Here is a 12,447-nt window from a genome sequence, read left to right as displayed (position 1 = left end):
ACACAGTCCACGTCACACGGGATCACAGTGTCACGGACCTGATGGCACATCTCCGGTCTCATAGTCTCTGAGTGGCACCACACACTCAGTATCACTCGGTGTCACACACACGGTGTCATGCTCTGACTCACTCACTCCGCACACGGTATCCCATGACAGAGGTCGCACACTGGATAACACACAGCATCACATACTCGGTAGAACACCCACTGCCCCCCAGTCCATGTCTTGGTTCCCCCCCACCCCCGCCCCACTGGGCAGAATCACCAGAGCTGCTGCCCCATGTCAAGGCTGTTTCCTGTTGTTGTGCTCAGAGTCCTTAGCCTGCTTGTTCCTTCAAGGATTTCCTGTTGTCAGGGCCCCAATCAGGCCTGGCCCAGCCTGGGATACTGGCCCCAAAGCCCAAGAACCAGCCAGCGGGAAACCTGGGCCCTCTGGGTCCACCCCACCCCATTCTTGTAGGGCCCATGGAATTTTCCCTCACTCACTCAACCTGGATTCCCCATGGGCCTAGGCTTGTGGTGGTTCTACTAAAAGGTGGCCTCTGGGCCCTGTTTCACTCCCAGGGTGCCCAGGAAGGGGACACTTGGGCAGTCTGAAGAGGCTGTCCACCTCCCAACATTTTGGGAGAAGACCTTAACTGGTCTATGGGGCTCAGTCTGAAGCTGCTGGGAGGCCGAGGAGAAGGACAGAAGGTAGAAGGGGAGGACAAGGGGTTAAGGGGTTAGAGAATTAGGGAAGCTTTCCCAGAGGAAGCCAGCTGAGAGCTAGCAAATACGAGGGCAAAGAAGAAAAGGCAACCCGGGTGGGAGCCCCAGACAGGAGCAAATGTTTGCAGGTAGAAACTGGGAAGCAGCAGCACGCCTGGAGATAAAGACAAGAACATGGGAGACAGGTAGGTTGTGTTGTAGGATTTGGAGAAAACAGGTTTCTCTCCCACCCTTCCCCCTCCCCCCACTCCAGCCTTCAGATTTTGGCTCCAAGAGGAGCCTGGGGCACTCCCTTCCTGGCCCCGACTTCAGGCCACATAGACTGCCCCCCATGGGCGGCTGCCAAGCCCCCTCACCTCCTGCCCCAGGCCAGCCTGCAGGAAGGACACAGGGAGGCCAGCACACGCTCCCCACACGGCCTGAGATAAATATTTCCCAGGAAACGGAACTTGTTCTCTCAGTGTTTACAGCCAAGGACCAGGCCGGGCGGTGGGGGGGGGGTTGGGGGGAGGGGGGTCGGGCAGGGGGTGGGGGGTGGCCCCCCTGAGGAACCTTGTCCTAGGGCTCACAGCGTCAACCCCAACACTGCCTCGGATCCGCTAGGCACCTCTGAGCCAGTCTTTGCCTCTCTCTGAGCTTCCATTCTAAGCCCTCACAGGGGCTGGACCTCCCCCTGGTTTTGGTCTGCCCAATGCCAGGCCCAGTCTGAGCTTGGGTCTTTTCTGGGTGTGAGTCCCTGGTACTTGACACCTCCTCCTTTAGACTAGGCTTCTCTGATTGTAGGACCTATGTTCACCCATCTCCGTCTGGTCCTCGTTTGGTCAGGGGTGAGGACAGATGAACAGACCGACAGACAAAGAGATAGACTGGGAGGCAGCTGAGACCACCTTCCTGGCCCCAAGTCCCTGCACAGCCCAAGCCCCCGCAGTCCAACAATTGGGCACAGCCGGATGGCAGGGACTCCAGACCCCAAGAGATGCCAGATGTTGTGGCCAGCTTGCCGGCAGCAGCTCCTCTGGGGCCATGGGACATCACTGAGGCCACTTAATCCTGATGTGCAGAATCCAGGAGGGGGCTGGCACCTCTGCCAGTTATGAGCACTCACTCAAGAATCTTAAACACAAGGGTGCCTGGGTGGCTCAGTGGGTTAAAGCCTCTGCCTTCGGCTCGGGTCATGATTCCAGGGTCGTGGGATCGAGCCCTGCATCGGGCTCTCTGCTCAGCAAGGAGTCTGCTTCCTCCTCTCTCTCTCTCTCTCTGCCTGCCTTTCTGCCTACTTGTGATCTCTGTCAAATAAAGTAAATAAAATATTTTTTAAAAAAAAGAATCTTAAACACAGGCCAGGAAGTGTTGCCTCCTGGAAAGCAGCCCTCCCAGCCTCATCCCCACACTGCATTTCCTGGGCTCCACAGATATGCTGGGCCTTCTCTCACGGAGACTTAGGGCATCCTGTCCACATGCCCTTGTACACCCTGCTCTTATCACTTGCAAAGACCTTCTTAGCCCCCATGGCAATCTTGCCTTATAGGACCACCCCAACTCCTGCCTGTCCTTATCCTCCCCATCACTATGCCACCACGCTGGACCCATTTATTCACCATGGGTGGCCTCGGCCTCACCCCAGACTGTGGGATCAAGTGGACCCAGGGTCAGAGATCCAGGGGCTTCTCAGCACCAAGGCAGCTTCCTGCAGCCTCCTCTGGGGCTGTCTTTGTTCCAGCTCCTCTCTCTGCTTGTTCCCAGTCCTGGGCTGGGCCTAGTTGTCCTCATGGGGTACTCACAGAAGCTGACCACATGAACCTCTCTGACTACCCAGCTGATTTCTGGTCTCAGTTTTTGGCCTTGACCCTCCCCATCCTTCAAATTTCCAAGGTCACCTCCTCCAGGAAGTCTCTAAGACTGCCCCCACTCCAGCAAGTGCCCCTTTCTTGGAACTCCTCCAACCTTCACACAGCCATTCTCATTTAAACAAGAAACTTCATTGAGCACCTACTATGAACCAAGCCTGTGCCAGCTCTCATGGGGCCCAGGAGAGACAAAGGAGACTCAGCCTTGGTTCCTATCCCTCATATGTTTATAACTATGTGACAAAGGATATATAGCCACACGGGCAACAAGTCACCCAACTGTAAGTTCAGGGAAGCTTGGGGGCTGTGAGTGCCCAGAAAAGAGCAGAGACTGATTTGACCTGAGTGGAGGAAGCAATCTGAGAGGACTCCACAAAGGAGGTGACATCTAATCTGAGGCTTAAGAAGGGAGTAGGTAGAGAAAGAAGGGAAGGGTGTTCCAGAGAAAGGCGTTGATGCAAGCAAAGGCAGGGAGGCCAGGAAGAATGGGTACCCTGGGGAGTAAGCACTGCCATATCTGGGAGCAATGGGCAGACGTGAGGGGGCCCAACAGGCAGGGCTGGCAATGCCAAGGCCTGTGGTCTCTCCTTATCCTGTGGGCAGCAAGCGAGGAGCCAGTGCTGGGCAGGACATTAGTGTGTTAAGTGTGGATACTTGTGCCATCGTCTGTGTCGCCTCTCCCTCAGCCCCTGCCCTAGCTAGTGCCTCCGAAAGCCAGCAGAGAGGGCATGGACCCAGAGTGCTCAGTTCACTACTCAAACTGCCTCCCCCTGACCCCCCAGAGAGCAACGGCCTTGGCCCTGAAGTAGGGTTCCAGGCTGAGCCTGAAGAGCCCTCCTCCCAGCTGGCCAGTGGGCACAGGGGCCAGGGAGCCATCCCAGGAGGGGTGCTGAGCAGATGCCTGCCCCAGGAATGGGCGCTGGCAGCCCTGCTCCCCCAGCTGTCACGCTGCCAGCACCAGGAGGACGCGCCATGCCTACAGAAGCTCCGCGAGCCCTTGCCCAGCCCCATGCTGCTGCACCCCAGTCAGCCCAGGCCTGGCTCCAAGGAGCTCACCCTTGCGGGAAGCAGGGAGGGGGACCAACTCCCTCCCTGGGCCAGGCGCCTCGCACATACTTTGTAACTTATCCCAACGGCTCTGCTGTGATTACGGCCAATAGCAGTGATTAGGTCCACTAATGCTGGATCTTCTTCTCCCCTTTGACAGGTGAAGAAACTGAGGCTCAGGCTGGTTAAGGAACTGGCCCAAGGTCGGACACCGAGAAAGTGGTAAAACTAGGACTTGAACTCATGCCCACCTGACCCCAGCCCCTGCTCTCTCTAGTCCTGCCCTTTCTGTATTGGGGAGCACTCAGCACTTTCTCCCAGCAGAGCTTATCCTCACAGCCTAAAACCTTCCCCCTCTGAGGGAGGAAGCAGGAGGTCCAGACAAAGGAAATGTGGAGAGAGAACAGAAGCAAAGGGATCAAATGGGCATGATCCCCGGAGGCCTCTTGATGGGACTTGGTGGGCGGAACCTGAGCTGGCAGGGACCTGGGCAAAGGGGCAGGGCCCAGAGGTATACACAAGGAGCTCAAGCCTGGCTCCTTCCCTTGGGGCCTAGTTCCCAGCACCAAGGAGGGTCTCCACTTCTCCAGAGCCCTCTCCCCTCATGGCTTCCTGGGAAGATGACAAATACAGGCTTTCCTGGCAGGTGGCCGTGGCTGCTGAGATGCTGCAGGCTCCCAGGAACACCATCTGTCCCGGCCGCGGGGGGGAGGCGGGGGGAGCCTCTGCCCCGTGGGGAATGCCATGACCATAAATAAATTAATAATGACTTTCTAGCGCCACCCGCTCCAACCCCCACCCCCGCCCCGCACCCAGCTCCCAGCTGCAGGGACATTCTCAGGACTTGGCCCCGTGTCCCGGCTGAACTCCTCATGCACCAGGCCCCGTGTGGACGCCTTCTTTCCCATCTCATTGGAGGGCAGCAAGAGAGCGAGGGCTGGGCACGAGACACGTGTGGGCTCCACACTCTGATCTGCCCTGTGTGCTCACTGTGTGACCCCACTGTGTCTCCGCTTCCCTGGCCATAAAAGGAGAATAATAGCAGTCCCTGCTTCCCAGGGAGGTTGTGAGGATTGAACAAGGAAGCGTGTCTAAAGCTTCTGGCCCAGAGGAGCCTCCTCTTTTCTCTCAGCCAGGCCAGGGCCCAAGAGTAGGCTCAGTGGGCTGGTCCTGGTGGTTGGTCCAATTTGACACACAACCCTCCTCTGTGTCAGTCTTCCCAGTCCCCAGCCCACCCTGTTGCGGCTGCTCAAGGCCTCTCTGAGCACTGCAGATGCCCATGAGGCACCCCAAAGTCATGGTCAGGGCTGCAGAAGGCATCCCTCATCTCAAAGGATGTGCACTCCCTGAGCCCTCACCAAGCACCCTTTGGAGGGCAGTGAGAGACTCAGGAATGCAAAAGGCACAGTCCCCAGGCTGAGGAGCTCACAGTTCAGAGAGGAGACCTGTAGCGAAGCCTAACAGAGAAACCAGGGTACTAATGACACAGACATCAGAATGTTCCATCTGACTGCCAGGGCAGGAGAGCTCGGAGGAGGGAGCAAGAGGGACAGGGAGGGCTTCCCGGAGGAGGGGAGGCTAGAGCTGAGCCCAGAAAGATATGGGAAGCTGAGGGAGAAGAGAGCGGCAGGAGTGGTTCTGGGGAGGCAGGATGGATGGGCGGGTGGGGGGGGGGGGACTGTGGCCTGCTGGGGCTGCAGAGGGAGCAGGAGGATGGGAAGCATGGATTTTTGAGTAGAAACGGGACAAGTTCAGGTTTGCGTGTTAGGAAGAGCTTTCTGGCAGCTGCATGGGGAGAGTGGGGTGACTGAAAGCAGCCAGCAGGTGAGCCATCCAGGGGGATTGGGACATGGGGCAGGGATGGAGAGGAGGAGAGGAATTCAGAAAACCCTTAGGGCAGAGAATCCATGAATTGTTGGGTGAGGGTGGGGAGGCCTAGAAAGGGGTTTGGAATAATTCTCTTCATCTCTCCTCAGTGGGAGAGAGCCCCAGGCAGGAATAGGGCAGGGAAGGTAATCTTGGTGCAGGGCGACCCTAGGCTGGAGGGGGCGGGGCTGGGATTCAGCTCCAGCCTCCCAGTCCTCCTAGGGGTGGGGACAATGCTCAGGCTGACCCCCAGCCTGTGCCCCGACCCCTCCAAGCCCACCCAGTTCTCCCTCTCCTGAGCTCTCACCTCCAGTCCGCTGGCAATACTCCCTGGGGGCACTGGCTCCTGGGCAAGGAGGTCCCGGCTGGCTGTAGAGACAAGAAGGCCAGGAGCTGAGGCCTGCCAGGCCTTCTCCCTTTCTCCCCAGCCTGCCCGAGGGCCCTCCCCCTGCCCGCTGCCACCACCAAGCCCTCAGCAGACCCAGGGGTTCCTGTTGCCCGCGGGGGGCCTCCTCTTCTCAGGGAGCCTTGCCTGATTTTGCCCTGCTTTCTCCCCCCACCCCCATATCACTCCCTACTTCAGGTGGGTACCTCTGACTGGTGTATTCTCTGCCTTTTACTCTGAGAACAGGGCTGAGCTCCTTCTTTCAGCGGGGGCCTCCTCAGGAGGGGAAACAACCACATTGTTACTCCTTCTGAGGCCCCCTCCATGTCCACTTCTCTCCAGGGAACTTCACCACCCCTCTGTAAGCCTCGGTTCCCCATCGGTAAAATGGGATTTGCAATGTCTAGTTCACACTCTCACTGGGTTGGGCTCCCTGCTAGGGCAGTGGTCATGATGACATGTGTGAGCCCCCAGACCCTTCCTAGCACCCAGTCTTCTGGGCTCCCGCTGCCCTCACCCACAATCCGGGGGCCACAGTTCCTCAAAGGCTGGCTGCCACCCCAAGGAGCCGCTCGTTTATTCTCCACCTACGGCCCAGGTGGCATCGAGTAAGCCCAGCCTCTCCAAGGCACTGCCCAGGGGCTGGCTGCCCCTCCCCACCCCCACCCCATAAGTACACCCAGCCATCGGACAGGCACAGGCGGAGGGATATTCTGAGCCTGGCTTCGTTCCAGTCAGCTGCTGGCCGCCATGCCAGCCTGGCGCGGGTGCAGGGGCTGATTTGATTTGGCAGCTTTGGAAGCGTGTGGTGGGGACGGGGAGGGGGAGAGGGATGAGACACCCATCCCTGCGAGGAAATAAACAGCCTTGGGCACTCAGCGAACTGGGGGGAGGGCAGAGTCTGGCATGGGGGTGGGGGGAGGTTCTGCATTCCCTGCCTCGTAGCCCCCTCTTCTCACCCAGGCCCTGGACACCTGCCCATGACTGCTGGAATTTATGGCTCTCCTTGGGTCACCATAGGGGTCAGTCGCTGCACCTGGTGTGCGGAGGCTTGTGGTGTGGCTGTGGCAGGGTGTCTGGGTGTCCCCGTGTCCTGGGGGCTCTCCCTATTCAGCCAGGGTCTATAGCCCAGCCTGAGTACCACCTAGGAAGCTTGGGTCTGTGTGTGGGGCTGTGGTCTAGATGTAGCCATCCCCCAGGGTGACTGTGGCCGCATGGCTGGGCTTTGATGGGGGGCTGATGGCAGCCCAGGGTGTGACCAGGTCACCCACGTGCCTGAGTCTACTGTAGGGTCTGGTATGCCTTGGTCCCGGCCTGTTCCTTCCCTCTGTGCGATGACCTTGCTCACCCAGCCATGTCCGGCTGAGGAAATGACGAGAGCCGAGCTAAATACCTAACCCCAAGCCCGTCCCTTTGTCCACAGGCCTCAGCCTTCCTTTCCACCCAGGTCTCCAGTGGTCCACCCACTGTGCTGCCCCGGGCCAGCCCCTCCTCCCCTGACAGGAGGCAGTGATTCTCCGAACATCTCTGGCCTCCCTACCACTCTCTGGAAAAGCCCCTGCCTGTGCTTTTGGCTCCCCATCACCAGCTTCCAGCATGGGAAGGTAGGCATTCACAGTTCCTCCATAATCCCACCCCTGCCTCAGTGTTTGCCACCCTCCTGCCCACCCCAGAGGCAGGCCAGTCCGGCTCACCAGCCCTGGGGTTCTGCAGCACTCATCACAAGGCTGCTGGGCTGCTGGGCTGCTGGGGACCTGGGCTCCACAGCCTCCACTTAGAGAATTGCTGAGTGCAGTCAGGACTCTGACCCTCTGATCTCTACACGGAGAGGTCAAGGCCATGGGGTCAGACCAGGACCCTTGTGGTCCCACAAGCCAGGGCTGTGCCCCAGACACCAGCTAGGAGGTTAGGGGAGGGTGGAGCCTGCTTTGGGGAAGACATAATGTCTCATCTGTCACCGCCTCCCCATTGTCCCACTGTCCTCTGGGGACCTCAGGGCTCTCCCCACCCCAGCCACAGGAAGCCGAGCCCCTCCTGGAGACAGAAGAAAGGGACACTGAAGGAAGGGCTTTAGGACTAGGAGGAGACTCACCCATGACTTGACTGTCACAGGAGAGAAACCTAGAATTACAGAACCCAGTTGTCACAAAGAGGCTAGTGAGAGGGAGACAGTCTGCAGAGAAGTCCTGGAGGGCTTCTGAGCGGAGGCATGTGGTACTTCTCGAGAAGAGAACACCAGGTTCCAGGACAGCCTCCTAACTATGAGACACAGGTTTCCACCTGGTCTGTGTCCCAAGGGCAGGGTCTGCCCAAGGTAGGGGTCAGCTAGGCAGCTGGCACAGTGGCAGACAAGAGAGTAATCTGGGCCAAGAAGAGGGAGGACAGCTCAGGGCTGAAGAGAGAAGCTGCCAGCTGATCATAACCCTCAGGACTCATCGTAGCCGCCTGACACAGAGGCCAGACTGGGCCTAGCCACAGTCTGCTGTGCCTGTGTGGCAGGACCTTCCCCTCTCTGAGCTACTTTCCTCATCTGGAGAATGAAAGCATGGGACCTGATGATCTCCTGGGGCTCATCCAAGCCTAACAATCTTTGGAAAGAGATTGACACATATAGCCAGCCAGAGGGGGAGACTTGCGGCGTGAGAGAGAGGCTGAGTGAAGGGACAGGAGAACCAGGAGGCTCCTTGTGGGTCGGGCAGCTGGGGACCCTATCCTCAGGCCAAGACAGGAGGTGGTGGACAATGGACACTTGGGGATAGCAGGGAGCCACTGTCATCACCTTACTTGCCTTCTGGCCTGTGGGAGGAGAAAGATGGAGGAGTGACAGATAAGGGCTCTGCCCCCTAACAGGTGTCCTGTCTCAGCTCCTGTTCCCGAGATGTTCCAGGGGAAAGGTGGAAGCTGCAGACAAGGGGGAGCACCCAGCATGGGGAGTCCGGAAGCTGGGTTTCAGACCCTGCTGTGCTGTGTGAGCTGGGCAAGCTCCTGACCTCCCTCACCTGATCTGATCACCAGGCTGAGACTCAGGCAGCTGGTCCCGGGCTTCTGAGGAACCCAGCTGGAATGAGCTCTCCCAAGGCCAAAGATCCTTCTCTCCTGACTCCAGGGCTCCCCACCCTCACCAACCCTGGTGTAAGTGCCGAGGCACGTGCGTAACCCAAGCAAGCCGGTGGGCAAATGGCCTGGCTTCCTGCCAGGGTGGGCCCTGGGCCTGGGTCCCAGGGGAGCATCCACTGGTCATCCATTCTCCAGGCCCCCTGGCTTGGGACCTCCCTTCCTCAAGCCCTTCCCACAGCCACCTCCAGGGCAGAAGAAGGGTCCTCCCTCCAGAGTTGCCAGTGGGTCACTGGCCAGCACCCACCCGCCTCCTCTGGCTGCCCTGGCCTCTGCCCTAGTCGGAGGCCCTTTGTGCTCGGGGCCCTCACAAACAGGGGTTCGTGCATTTCCACGTCCGTGTCCAGGAAGTGTTCATGTCCTGTTTTCCCCCTCAGGCCGGGGCTGGCCAGGCAGGGGGGGGGGGGGTAGGCGGTGAGCAGGCCTCTTTCCTCTGCCGTCTGTGGACACTTCTGCCCAGAGACTTTAGGGGCTGGGAGGAAAGGGCACTCCTCTCCCTGCCATGGTCTGAAATAGCTGAAGAACGGAGGCAGGAGGATAAAGGAAATCACTCCTTCTCTTGCAAGCCTAGGGAGCTGCGGCTCTCACACGTGCCCAGATGTGGCTTCTGTTGTGGTGGGAGAATCCCCCTGGTCCCATCACCCGTCACCCATGCCCCAGGCGGGAGAAGGTCTCCTTTCCCCAACACCGGGCTGGGCCCCTCCTCCCCTCCCCCACTCCCCAGGGGCGGGGCCCCCATCATCCCGAGCTCTCTCCATTGCTTCTCGTTATGTTTTTAATAACCTAACATCAACATTAACGAGGCAGGTGGCTGCAGCTCTTCCCAGCAGCCCCATTTAGAATCATTGAATCATCAAATCATCAAATCCTAGAATCCTGGATTCACAGAATGCCCGCCTATCCGGCTCCTGGAGTCTCAGCAACTTCAGTCCCAGAATGTCGGAATCACACAACCACGCTTCCACACAGCTCCGGCTGGGAGCTAAGCGTCGGGGAAGGCTAGAAACCCACAAAGTGCCAATGCCGGGTTCTTAGAGTCATGCATACCCAGAGCCAGAGCTCATGCATGCCGTGGTGGAAAAGGCCCCTACTTCCTCCTTTCCCAGGTGAGAAAATGCAGCCCAGAAAATGGTGCAAGACGAGCAGAGAGTGTGAGTCAAGCAATGCCCACCCCAAGACTGCAAATCAGGACCATAACATCTGTTATGTCACATTTACAATAGGACCCCGTGTTCATGCTGGAGTGGTGCTGCTCTTTCATTTTTACTCCCTTCCCCTCGTGCCCCCTCCCAGCTCTCCCCAAGTCTCCCTGTGCCCCCACCCCACCCCACTGGGCACTGTAGCCGATACCCCATCTCCTGGCACCCTTCCCTCCTCCAGGGCCCCTCAATAAACACAACCACAGATGGGAGATTTTGAGGGCTAACTTCCTGGTGGGGGTGCGGACAGGAAAAGCGAAATGCCTGTCACCTGAAGCCACCAGAAAGAGGGCGGGCTCCCTGCAGGCGGGACCCTGAACTCAAGTCTGGAAGGTCCTGTAGCCGCAGTGGGGGTCACTCACACCTGAGGCAGCGGCTTCCAGGGAGTTGTGTCCAAAGTGGAGGGAAGCGACTGAGGCTTACAATTGATACTAGAATCATCAGTTAGGTTTAGCATTTTCATAAATTTACATTTTAACTCGTTTTGGAATGTACTCACACATTTTGGATTTGAATTTTATTAAATATTACGTTTCACAGATTGTTTTAATTTTTAAATTCCAAACACTCTGTGCTCAGGGCAGTTCCTGAGTCTCCACGCTGCAGGAGAGGGCACAGGAGCCCGGAGCAGGGTCCAGTTCTCCTCGTCTCTTCTTAGCCTCAAAGCTCCGGACCTGGGACACCCTTCCTGAGACCTTTCAGACCTTAGAGGGCCCTGACACAGGCCCAAGCATCTGCCCTCATGCCCTGTCTTCTCTCGAGATCTGTCCTAGACACCCAGGGCAGCGTTTCCTCTCTTTCTCTCTGTACCTCCACAGCCGAGTGGCTCCCTCTTCCACCCTTGAGGGTCTGTCTCCTCCCCTCGATCCTCTGCCTCTTCCTGCCCTGGCCTCATTGCTCTTCTCTGGACCATACTGTGCCAGCCTCACCACTTTGGTGTGCTCTCCACCCTGTGACCCAGAGGCTTTCCTAACAAGCAGATCTGAGCAGTCCCTCCCCTGCTTTCAACTCTCCCCACTAGTGCCCAGTTTCTTCTGGAAAAAAGTCCAGATCTCTTCACTTATAAGTCCTGCACAATTTGTCCCTGCTGACCTCACCAGTCTCGTCCCCAGCTACACACACACACACACATACACACACACACACCCTACCCTGGGCCTCAGAGCCCAGGCAGTCCAGGATCCACAGAACTGTAGAACCATACTTCTCTCCCTCTGTCACCAGCAAGCTGTTACATTTGCCACTCTTTCTCTCTGTCCAGAACTTTCTCCTAGCTCATCCCTTAGCTCTCAGATTAGATGTGTTTCCTCCTGGAAGCTCCCCAGCTTGCCCTCCCTCCCACTCTGGGCTGAATCAGGGGTCACTGCTCTGTCCCATCATGGCCCCCCAGTCTCTCCAGCATTGCCGTCCCCACACTGCCTACCACATTGGTCTTTGGGCCCCTGCCTCCACCCCATTATCTGCCCACTGTCAGCCCTGGTACCTAGGTCCACCGAGGGGCCATAGGACAGATGCACTGTGGCTCAGACGTGGGCCTGTGTGTGACAGAGCCTTAAAGCCCACCTTGTGCTCATCTTTACCTCCTGCCTCTGTGGGGCATGTAGTAGATACTCATTGAATGTCCACCTATGAAGGCCTGGTAGTACACAGTGTGTGGCCTGGATAGGCAGGCTGGGATGCTCAGAGTAAGTCAGCGTCCCCAGGTTGGGCTGGGGACTTCCTGGAGGAGGCAGCTGGGAGAATCCTCTAAGTGTCAGTCTTAAGATAACAATTGAGGACAGGTCACAGGAAGTCCCCAGCCCAGACACAGGACCAGCAGAGTGGGAATAAAGTCTGCAGGAGGGAGAATTGATGGTCATTGCCCAGGACAGGGTCACTGGCGGGCCTAGCAATGCATTCAGAAAAGCCCTCCAGGAGAAGGACTGCTTCTGGCTGGTCTGGGGCAGGGAAAAAGGTAGAGCTGAATCAAGTTGGAGAAAGTGGTAAACCAGAGACATGGAATAGAAAGCTCTGTCTCTTCTTGTCCATGGACCCAGAAAAGAAAAAGCTGTGCAGGGGCTGGTCAGGAGGAGCAGGGAAAGCTGGGGCAGCGTGGAGATAACATGCGTGTTGACCCCAGGGGCAGGGTGGGTGTGGAGGGCGGAGGCTGGCCGGGAGCATGTCCCCAGCTGTGGCTGGGAAACGTTTCCTGTCTCCTGGCCAGGGGGGTCATTAATAATCGTTTACACGCCACAGGCAGCACGGAGGCCAGCCAGGGAGCAGCATGGTGCGGGGCTGGA

At 58.0% G+C, this 12,447-nt stretch overlaps 1 protein-coding gene across 3 annotated transcripts in view; it reads right to left on the bottom strand.

Moving 5' to 3' along the window:
* PDE2A (phosphodiesterase 2A) overlaps positions 1 to 12,447 on the bottom strand; it is a 92,347-nt gene that overhangs the window by 48,139 nt on the left and 31,761 nt on the right. For 2 of the 3 annotated variants that reach the window (XM_059133515.1, XM_059133506.1), the window contains one exon: positions 5,778 to 5,839. The exons of the other annotated variant lie outside the window; for it this stretch is intronic. In XM_059133515.1, coding sequence (XP_058989498.1) covers positions 5,778 to 5,839 — 62 coding nt within the window. The remainder of the gene's footprint in view (positions 1 to 5,777; positions 5,840 to 12,447) is intronic. 3 annotated transcript variants of the gene reach the window in all.

Source organism: Mustela lutreola, chromosome 1 (genome assembly GCF_030435805.1).
Source record: "Mustela lutreola isolate mMusLut2 chromosome 1, mMusLut2.pri, whole genome shotgun sequence".
NCBI classification, from domain to species: domain Eukaryota; kingdom Metazoa; phylum Chordata; class Mammalia; order Carnivora; family Mustelidae; genus Mustela; species Mustela lutreola.
This window is presented reverse-complemented; position numbering and strand designations above follow the sequence as displayed.